The following is a 10894-nucleotide window of genomic DNA, read 5'->3' as shown; positions in this document are numbered from 1 at the left end:
ACTTAATTGCTCACGACTGCCATCTAGTGGATTAATAGGTGTACAACGCCTAACTGATAGTTCACAAAAGGCAGTCATTTTATACAAATAATACAGTAATTGAACTAGCTTACACAACTTACCAGTAAGACTTAGATCAACATTAACTTCAATATAGCTAGGTGCATTGCGCAAAACTGTGCACATAAAACAATATGGTTACAGCAAAGTTTTGGTGCCTCAGATTAGAGCATTCAGATATTCGAGAACACAGGTGTATTTGTTCAAAATCTTGGGTCGTACTAAGTTACTGCTTGTCCGTGGCTGAAAACAACTTGGTTGCCCTCTTACATGCTGGATACAGAGTGTTTTAATGTTGACACATTTTGTAAATAGAAAGACCTTTTTGAGCGGTTAACCAGCGTCTCATTCGCAACTGAAACCCTGGGCTACCTACAAACCAAAACCCGTGACCTCATACAATTGATTTTACAAGTATTTGATTAAAACTTAATTAAGATCTGTGACAGAGTAGCTTGACTAATTTACTAATGTAACACATTCATTGTATGTTATGCTGTATTGTATAACTTGTAGATTCTCAGTCCCACACAAGGTGCACATTCTGCTGTGACATGGAATATAATATACTTGTGTTTATCTGTTTATCAGATGCTGTAAAGGGGAGGTTGCCTTGAAGCCTGAGGAGTTGATTAATGCTACATGGGGAGCAGCTTGGGTGGATTTCGAATGCATTGGGTTGGTTGATTGTAGCCATGGTTGGGGTCTGTATAGACTATATAAAAGAGAGCTGCTCAGTAGAATTGGGGCTGCCATGGAGTGAGGTTGACACCGTACCTCTGTTAGTTGTGTTGAATTTAAGTTTCTTTTCTTTTGTGGTTTCACCTATTGTGTCCTGGCCTGGAATTAATACTGTTATTTTTACCTGCAAGCCTGCCTCGTGGTCCATTCATGACATTTAAAGGGTTTTTCACTGACTAAAATGCCAATATATAATCCCACTTGGTAACAAATGGTGGCAGTGGTGGTTTTTCACTGACTAAAATGTCGATATACCATCCCACTTGGTAACAAGATCTAAACATTCTATTGAACATTATCCTTTGCCGATAAAACATTTGGTCCATTAATTAAGTTTTGGACCTGATCCAATACATTCTTCCTTTCAAAAACTGTTCCCCTCTTGGTGCAGAAAATACAATCTCTTCATTCTTCTATGCTGTGATGAGTGTGCGTCCTCCAGATGGTCAGGAACAGCTATCACTGAAACACAAGAGAAAACAAGAACACATGTTGCATTAACCATGTTGGTAATGAAACATTAAAAACAGAAGAGGCTAATTGCTTATCATAAAATAAATTAGGAGCAAATAAGTAGCAAGTAATAGTGTCTCTTCCAGGTGATTAAACACTGTACATATTTAAACATGTTTTGTACCAAGGAGTGAGACGAGAGTAACCAGATGACTCGCCCCAAACACGCTCTCCCCTATTTTTCTCACTGACCAGTGGTTCTTGTATTCTTGTATACTTTGTTTAACAGAGGATAAGGTTTGAAATAAGTTCAGGGTTAGGCATAGTTTTACTGAGGTTCAGTTTAGGAATAAGGTTATGTTTTGGCACCATTTTCTGAGATTACGTTTAGGAATAAGGTTATTTTTAGGCATAGTTTTACTGAGGTTCAGTTTAGGAATAAGGTTATGTTTTGGCACCATTTTCTGAGATTACGTTTAGGAATAAAGTTATGTTTAGGCATAGTTTTACTTAGGTTACGTTTAGGAATATCTGGTGTAACCCGGCGTGTTTGCCCCGGGGCGACTGTGTTTTGGTATTTAGATGGAGCTGGAAAGAGGGAAACAGATCTCTGATGTCAGTGGTGCTTGTGCTGAAACTTGACTCATTCAATAAGATATTAAGATAATTTGATAAACCACATGAACCCCAGTTTACGTATTCTGTGGGGAACATAAACCAAACATTGCCAATCTAGCACAGTTACAACGCGCCGTGTTCCGACGTGCTGTGCGCTCATAGATTGGCAATGTTTAGTCTTTTTAGTCACATATATCTTAATAAGATTACTTTTCCGAGGGCGAGTGTACAATTGTGTTCCAGCTGTCCTTTAGATGGATATTTCTTGGTTGACAATGTTTCTATCGTCCATAATACATGGATTAAAGCAAAAAAAAATCTCACGACTGAAAATGTTTGTCATAGTGTGAAAGGAGCCCCCCACACTAGAGCCGTTTCCAAACAAATTAACACAATATGTAAATTGATGATGTTTTAGTAATTGTTCCTGTTGTTCTACATTCACCAGGTGAAGAAATCACAGATCGAGGCTTAACCATTGCTTTTACATGATATATATTATTATATATTATGATTTTATGCTTAATCTGAACATATTGCTAGTTTAACCACTTAAAATAATAACCGAAAACTATGCGTATACCTAATAGAATAATTTGCAATCGATTTTAGGTTAGATAGAACAACAACAGCGGGAGAGGGATTCAATCCCGGTGCGCAGGGATTGTAAGTCTAATGCTTTACATTGCACGCCACGGAAGCATGTGGTAATGTAGGGGTTTGGGAGTTATTTAAAGCGGTCCGCTCATGTGAGAGGCAGTTTCGCGTGCGTCACGGAAGGGGGCGTTGCCAAGTTACTACGATCGGGGAGGAAAAAACACACGCTGTTTTACCTGATGTGTGTGTTCAGTTGCAGGAGCACCTGTTGCATCTCTCCCTGCAGTCTGTCACACTCTTGCTGACTGGAAGCCACCTCCTCCTGCAGCCTGTGACACGTCTTCTGGCAGTCCCTCTGCTGTGGACACAATACAGACCTCAATCCAGTGTGAAGGCAAATATAAGCAGGGGCAATCATTTAATTCTGAACATTATGTGGAAACAAGTGTTGACGACAAACAACGCATTTACAGTAGCTGGTGGCATAGAGCAGTGGTTCTCAAACATGTTCATGCCAAGGACCCCCAAATTGATACGTATTTGGCTGCGGACCCCCATCTGAAAACATTGTGCCAGGGACCCCCAGAAGAGAAGATTTGTGTTAAAAAATGCACACAAAAAAAACAAAAATTGGACAGAGTATGCAGCATGTGTGTATTGTATGTGAAAATTAAAATAAAATAATAACGATGACTTAACAAATATATTTAGTTTTTTATCAACCAGCTTTCTTTATCTTGCATGGGGCATCAGCTTTTAATAGACATCTCTAGTCTGCTATTCTGCTCTCAACATGCAGATAGCTGATACCACTCCGTTTGCCTAATGTCTCGTGAAAGAGCCTTTGGCACACCTCGGGCAAGATAGGAGATATCAAGTGAACCAACCCTCACCTCCTCTCTGGCCTTGCTGTGCTCAGCCTCCAGTACGGCCAGTCGGGTGTCAAGCTGCTGGGCCCGGTGGCTGAGCTCAGAGTTTGTTCTGATCAGGTTGGCCTCCTTCAGCCTCAGGGAGCGCACCTGCTGCTGCAGCTCCTCCTCACGCTGTTGTAGGAGCTTCCTGGGAGGAGAGATAGAGGGAGGGGGGAGGGTGGGTGGATGGACAGATACGCAGTCAAATATTCAGTGTTAATGTAACAAATGGATAAATTAACAGAGGATCTTACTGGTTCGTGGTTTACCTATGATCCTAGATGACTATTTCTATGCATTTAATGTATTACCTTGTGTTTTCCTTGCTTACTGTAAGTCGCTCTGGATTAAGAGCGTCTGCTAAATGCCTAAATTGTCAATTGTAAATTGTACTGTGTGATTAAAAGGGAGTCACACAAGTCTGTGTCTAGTGAGAGTGTTTAATGCACGTTAATGAACGTGTTGTGAGCTTGTAGATCTGCTATTTTCAAAGAACATTGACAAATCTTGACAAACGCATATCAATATTGGGGTCCTTGACATTAAAATGTTTGAGAACGACTGGTTTAATAAACAACTTGAGGGAGTGTTGGATTCTTAAATATGTAAATGAACCCACCACATGGACGTAAACTAACCCAACAATGATATTGTAAGCCTCCCCAGCCTGTAGCCTCCCCAGCCTCCAACAAGCTCACTTAACGATTACACTAAAGCTGCTCAGTGTGTGTATGGAGCATGTTGTATTAGGAACACCTGTTGAATGAAAAATAAAAAGGAAACTGCTTGACAGAACACTTTTGACAAAAAGCCGTTTCTGTCTGGTGATTTGCTTGACAAAAAGCAGGCTTACGGGACTCCAGGGCCACTAAGCCAAAATCTTAACCTTTTTGTCAGCTGCGATGAGACGCGCCCTCTCGGCCTGCAGCTCCTCCTGCAGGCTGGTGGTGGCATTGCGGCTGGAGGAGTTGCGTGCCAGCTCCAGCTCTCTAATCTTGTGCTGCTGACGCTCGATGTCGGTCGTCTTGCCGTGGACGTTCTGCTCCGTCTGGACCAGTTTGGTCTGGGCCTGTTTCAGCTCTGCACATAGCTGGGGGAACCACATCACCATGATACTTTCATGTCAGAGTACACTAGGCGTAAATGTTTTCACAGTGGAGGTTCGTTATTTTGTGGAACGAAAGCCATTATATGTATAGCACAGTTCAAAATTATTTCAACATAAATAAATAAAAATCTAATATATTAGTACCATCCATTTTTGAGTATATTGCTTAAATGCTTTATCTTGGGCTGGTTGAACCTACGGTAATACTGAAAACATTTATCCAGGCCAATTATCTCTCAGAGCTTGTTGATTCATTAATGACACTACTATTCCACCATTCTATCTGGTTCTCTAATTTTGTGCGGCCTCTGTCTATAATTCTGCCACCAGCTGTATTTCATGGGAACTGTATGTGACAATAAACACCTTCAACCATTTCATAAGGGTCTGCTGTGAATCATTTGTAACCTTGAGTTTTTCATGGTCCAGCAGAGCGTTGTGTCTCTTCAGGTCCAGGTTCTTCTCCCGCTCATAGCGCAGCTCTCTCTCTGCCGAGGTGAACAGGCTCTGGGCCCTATGCAGGTCCTGCTTCAGCTGCTTGGCCTCCTCACCCTTCTGGACCAGCACACAGTTCTGGGACTGTAGAGAGACAACAAGGAGAGATCGTACGACGTGTTGTGAGCTTGTAGATAGCCTATTTTGCATGACATGCTTCCACGGAAGACAAGCCCCACTTCTATAGAATCCAAATGACTGAAATCAGTCGTGGTGACTGAGAACTTTAATCTATGCATAATATAGCTCTGAAAGTGATCCAAATGATCGTGTATGATGTAACTGTATTAGGCAGATCGTTCCGTTTTCCCCTAAGCTAAAATCGAGTGTGGCGTTCCTGGGCGTTCACGTCTATCTCTGTGTGAATCTATAGTGTCCCAGTCTTTTCTTGACTAAATGTGTAACATTTTAACAACACATACTCAATGATACATTACTGTAACATGATGGTCTGTGGGAGTGATGAGTAGATTTCCTTTAACAGGGTAGAAAGCCAGGGATGGGTCATTCAGACGTTCAGAACAGCAACATCCCACCTATAAGACAGGAGCTGAAACAGAGAAAACATGTTATATTGACCATTTAAACCCTCTACACTTGGTAAACTTCATTGCAGACAAAACTATAATCACAAAATATAATTTTGGATGCTGACTTGTACAGTCCTACTTGATGCGTTTAAAGGGTGGATACCTCGTGCCTTTCTTCTGTTGGCGAGGTAGTAGTGTCGAGGAAAGCCTCTGGTTGTCTAGGGCTTGCCTGGGTTTGGTTGTTCAGGTCAGGGAGAGATAGGGTTCACATCAATTACCGTAATGTATCATCAAAGTCTAAACCTTTTTTTTTAATTTTGCAATTAATTTTGGTTCCGGCCACAGTACACTTAAACCAAGATCATCTCTGCTCAGACAACCTAATTTTTCTGGTTTTGTGAACAAACCAACATTCAATAACGCACTTAACAATACTAAAAACTCACAAAAGGAAAAAAAACTACACCAACCTAACTTAAATCGATTAGAAGACAGCACAAAAAAAACAGTAAAATGTACAGGATCCATCACATTTTCTCAAAACCTGGAACAACTACATTAATGAATAGCTGTCACGTCTTTAAGAAATCTTTGTTATTATCATTTAGGCTGTATGTAAAGTTCTTTAGGGTAAGTATCCTAACACTGTTTCATCCCCAAAAAAAGTCTAAAGCTCAACACATTTGGATTCGGATCGGTCACAACATTGGGGAATCACACATTGATCTGTGTTGTACCTGAACCGTGTTGTAGATGATGCGTATGGTTTTGCAGTCTGGGTGTTCTGGTAAAGATTTGGGGACGATGCGGTACTCTATCTTCCATGCTGGATGGTTGCCTTTCTTCACACCGTAGATGGTCGTACAGTTGGCCCCTCTATCCTGGAAGAGAGGAGTTTAAAGTGTACCACCTAAACTTGAATCGTCTACCAGTCTTGTTGCAGTGATGATAAAATAGTGTATTTGTGAGTAATCGGGTGTGCTTTTATGAGGACTCTCACCTGCTGTCCTTGTTGCACATGGCGGTACTGATGTCCACACTGGGCCCGTCTCCCCACTGACTTTGCCCTGGTCACGGGCCTTACTTCTGAGCCTTTGTAGTCAAAAGGACCCCCTAACGGCTCCATACAAATGGTACAGTCCTAGCAGACAGGAGGAAGAAGTGGAAGCATGAAACATTAGAGTGGAGGAGGAGGCTGCACACTGCTCTTTTTAATCTCCAAATCATCTCGGAAATCTCAGAGAAAACAGCACAAAGGGGAACTTCAACTCACTGCTCCAATGCTACCGTTAGATTACAGAGAGAATTATGGTTCATACCTCCTCTGGATGACTTCTCTAGATACATTTTTCCATTTTCTGTGGAGTCTTGCATGGAGTGACTACACGAGAAGGACAAGAAAGCAGAGGACTGAAGATGGGAGAAATGGGAGGAGAATATGCATGAGTCCTTCCTATCATTAGTATTGAAGGAAATAGTTTAGAATCAAATAACAGAGGTGCTATTTTAAATGTACAACAAGCCTTCTGCAGGGACGAAACAGATATTAGTATCAGGTTTGATACTGTGTGTGTGACTATACTTGTCAGGGTTAAATGTCCCCACAAGTATAGTAGAATTGACAGAATAGACATTGTGAGGGCAATTTTCAAGGTCCTCACAAGTGAAATAGTTTGTTTTCTGGTTACAATTATAATTCTAGAGTTCAACTTACAATAGGGAAAATATTCAGGTTAAGATTAGACATTTCACTTTTCAGATGGGGGTTTATGTGCCCCAATACATTTTGGTGGTCATTGTCACACACAATTTTGAGAGCTTTGGATTTAGAAGACATTTTGAGAATCGGCCTCAGGTCTTAATGGGTATACAACAACTTCAATGAGACATTACTTCACATGCATGTTGTAGGAGTGAAGTGATTTCATTCACCAGCAGCAAGATGTGATATTCATCATTGGACTTATACTGTACAGCTGAGACAAAGACATACACATTAAACACTTAAACCCTCTCTGTAAAATGGACCTAAGATGATAGATCTACACGTATACAATGCTCTGTGAAGCATTGTGTATCAAAACCTATTAAAAATAATTGGCAAACCTGATGTAATCAATATGAACAAGGAACAGTATGCATTAAACAAGACTAGAATTACAACTACATAAATGGATTCTAAATTGGACTAATATTTTACCCAACTAAAGGGCATGAGCAGTGGTGGACATTTTGTGGTTCCACAGATAGAATTTTTTAGGTTGTGCATAGAAATAAGAAATGTAGTTGTGTACACCAACAGACTTTTGCCTTCATTAGCTGCCACCTAACTTTGTGTAAACATTGTCACAGTATATTTTATACACAGGCGCGCGCTCGCGCGCACCCCTCCCCCCACACACACACAAACACACACACATTGTAAACAGAGTTCTCCACGCTATTTCTAATTATTACTGGCTTAAAACCGAATTCACATAAACATACAGACATCTAACAACTGAAACTCACCTCGATCTTGGCTTGGAAAAACAACTTGTTTGAAGCAAACTTTATGGGTTGAATTACATACATCGCTAAACAGGTCTTCTCTCCCGTGGCTGCTGCTCGATCAGCGATGATTTCCGCGTTACTTTCTTCCACTTCCGTTGTGCCTGAGTTGACTTTTGCCTTAGTATGTTTCCGTTGGAGAACCTTTCTTTCTTTACAATATATTACTATTTAAGTCCATGATTATATTGTATGACCAGAGCCAATGGAGTTTCAACCATGTACTGTTTTAAAGAACAGTTCATCTCAAAGTCAAAGCAAGATAACAATGTATTGCCATTTTACAGTGGCATACAACATAAGGTACTCTTTTTCCATGAATATAATATAAGGAATAATTAGTACTGTTTGTCAGTCAACATGACAAAAGTCAACACAATGAATTTAAGCAATATTTGAAACCTCATTAATGTAACTTAAAATTCCTAACTTTAATATCAAAGGTCACTAAGTTAATGAGAAGTGATTTGACATAAACCTTTTGAGACTGTGAATTCATTAATGTAAGTTAAATTCCTATATCTTTTTAACATAGTAAATTATCCAGTAAAGTAAACATTACCTAAACATTTTATTTAAGTACAATAATTATGTTCATGCTAGTTACTTTCTAATCTAGTGTTGTTCTCCCATTTTAGACTTCAAGTTTAAACCACAACATCCTAATCAGAGTGATTGTCATCACATTGTTAGAGCGTAGGGTACATTAATTTCAGTATGAAAGTATTTGAATTAGATGATTTTTTGTTACAGTATTTTGAACATTATCTAATCGTTGTCAAATTGTAATTAGGAGAAAATCAATAGTTGTATTGTTCCATGTGTTTGTTTGTTTGTTGATAATGAGAAGCCATAATTTGTTCACACACTTTTATTAGTCAACTGCTATAAATGTGCACAGAACAGGTGTGAAGAACTTGTATAAAAACAAAAGTACACATTTCAAAAATTGAAAAATAAAATCAGTACAAAAAAGGTTGGGAATTTTCAGTTTCCATTTGCAGCCTCTGAAAGACAAAGAAACATTAACACTGTTAGGTGCATTCATTGTATAATTAAATCACATTATAGTTTTTTTTTATAGTTTTGTTTACATTCTATTGCAGTGATCTTAAACGTTCTCAAGTCAAGGACCCCCTAGCTGAGAGAGAGATGAAGCATGGACCCTCCTCTATATTGTATAAAACTGTGTTTCAGATAAACCTTTTCTTCTCTTTTTCCCTCTACAGCTATAACTCTCTTTGTCAAAAATAGTTATTTTATACCAGCTCATGCTATTTTTGATCAAAAATGTCATCAGAAAATGGACGCTAGGATTCAAGTGGTCAACAAATATATGTGGACCCCCTGTAGTAACTCTGAGGACCCTCTAGAGGTCCTGGACCCCCTGTTGTAGTACCCTGCTCTATTGTATCGTATTATTTGGAGTGGGCCTAGTATTCAGTGTTAGCATGTAATTAAATATTTGTCGAATGTGTTTGACATGATTACAATTTTAAAATTGTTGATTTTGATTTGAGCTTTGTCTTACCGGCTTCCTCCTCCATCTGGATCTGCTGTAGGTGGTTTTGTAGAGTAAGTTTCTCAACTTTCCTCTGAAGGCGCCCCTTCTCCACCTCCCGCAGCCAGTCCTGATCGTTTAGTTGGGTGATCATCACCCCCTGGCGCCTGAATTCGGCCTCCATGGCTCTCCCATCGGCCCTGGTCTCCACCTGGGCCTGTATTACGATTGATGTCATGTCGTCCACCGTGGATCCTGGGTGTCGTATGACTCGCTGAAAACAGTAACAGAGGAAGAAAATAAATTAGATATAATGTTCATATACATTTATATATTCATACATCGGTGGTATGTGTCGATTACTTTATTTAGGCTTTGGCAGGAAATAATTATGCCCCTAGACATCTCGAATGAACATAAAGTTGGAGCCTTATTAGCTTTTTAACCATGCTTCTCGCCATGCGGTTAATTAAGATCGGCTGTTGAACAAACAAATTGGTCGGGTTTAAGTGTAGAATGTTATCGAATCTTTCAGGCCTTTTCACGAAAATGCACGGTGTTTCATGGATATTTGTCTTATAAGTTTACATAGATTGTACCGGCTATAATGTCATATATATATAAAACTTTAGGCCTATATGTTGTTTTATACCTCGAGGGAATACAATTAATGTTAATGTTAGCAGAGGGTTTTATGTATCCGTTAGACTCATTTAATTGTTCCAAACATAGGCCTCTATTTGTTACCGGTATAACTTTAATGTTTAACTTACGATAATCTCTTGGAATCTTTCTTCCATTCGGGCAAAGCGGACAGAGGGCTGTGGTGCTGCTGGAACGTTCGCCATTATTTTGCTGTAATGTGGGGTGTGGTTACTGCGCTCCTTTTATAAGCAGGTGAAAATTGTATTACATAATGGGTACGTTCGTTTCACCATCTAGCCACTCCCTCTACCTTGTGACATAATGGGTGTTCTCGATTTGAGAACAAACGGGCGGCGCTGTGGTTCTTTTCTAAGGAGGAGTGCCAACATGTTCAAGTGACAATGAGTTACACAGCATTGCAGTGTTGAAATTGATTGATCTGGATCCGAAGAACAATCACGTGTTGTGAGACTATGTTTATGTAAATTGTACATCTCTCAGAGGTGTTTCATTCTTTGTCCCTTTCGTGAAGTTGTTTTGAAATCAAATGCTTTTAATGCATTACGTGGGTTAATTTGGTTGGCTTAATGAGTTCGTTTGACCACAAGTGTCAATTAAATGTTAAATAAGAAACAGTAGTGTTAGGATTCCAATTGGTGTTGGATTCAGCTTGCTCTTTGTTCAT

The 10894-nt window shown here is 39.7% G+C and overlaps 1 protein-coding gene across 1 annotated transcript; it reads right to left on the bottom strand.

The window, feature by feature from the left end:
• Window positions 1-202: 202 nt before the first annotated feature.
• On the bottom strand, window positions 203-10412 carry LOC308077014 (uncharacterized protein; the record flags this gene model as incomplete). Its single annotated transcript, XM_080417542.1, has 11 exons — window positions 203-1263; window positions 2706-2827; window positions 3363-3524; window positions 4267-4470; window positions 4897-5067; window positions 5421-5519; window positions 6251-6394; window positions 6514-6654; window positions 7446-7489; window positions 9595-9838; window positions 10338-10412. 11 exons carry the CDS (start codon window positions 10410-10412, stop codon window positions 1248-1250), a joined length of 1422 nt encoding a protein of 473 aa, XP_080273668.1. The 3' UTR covers window positions 203-1247.
• Window positions 10413-10894: the final 482 nt, after the last annotated feature.

This window comes from Gymnoscopelus braueri (genome assembly GCF_963280865.1).
Source record: "Gymnoscopelus braueri genome assembly, chromosome: 21".
Taxonomy (NCBI): domain Eukaryota; kingdom Metazoa; phylum Chordata; class Actinopteri; order Myctophiformes; family Myctophidae; genus Gymnoscopelus; species Gymnoscopelus braueri.
This window is presented reverse-complemented; position numbering and strand designations above follow the sequence as displayed.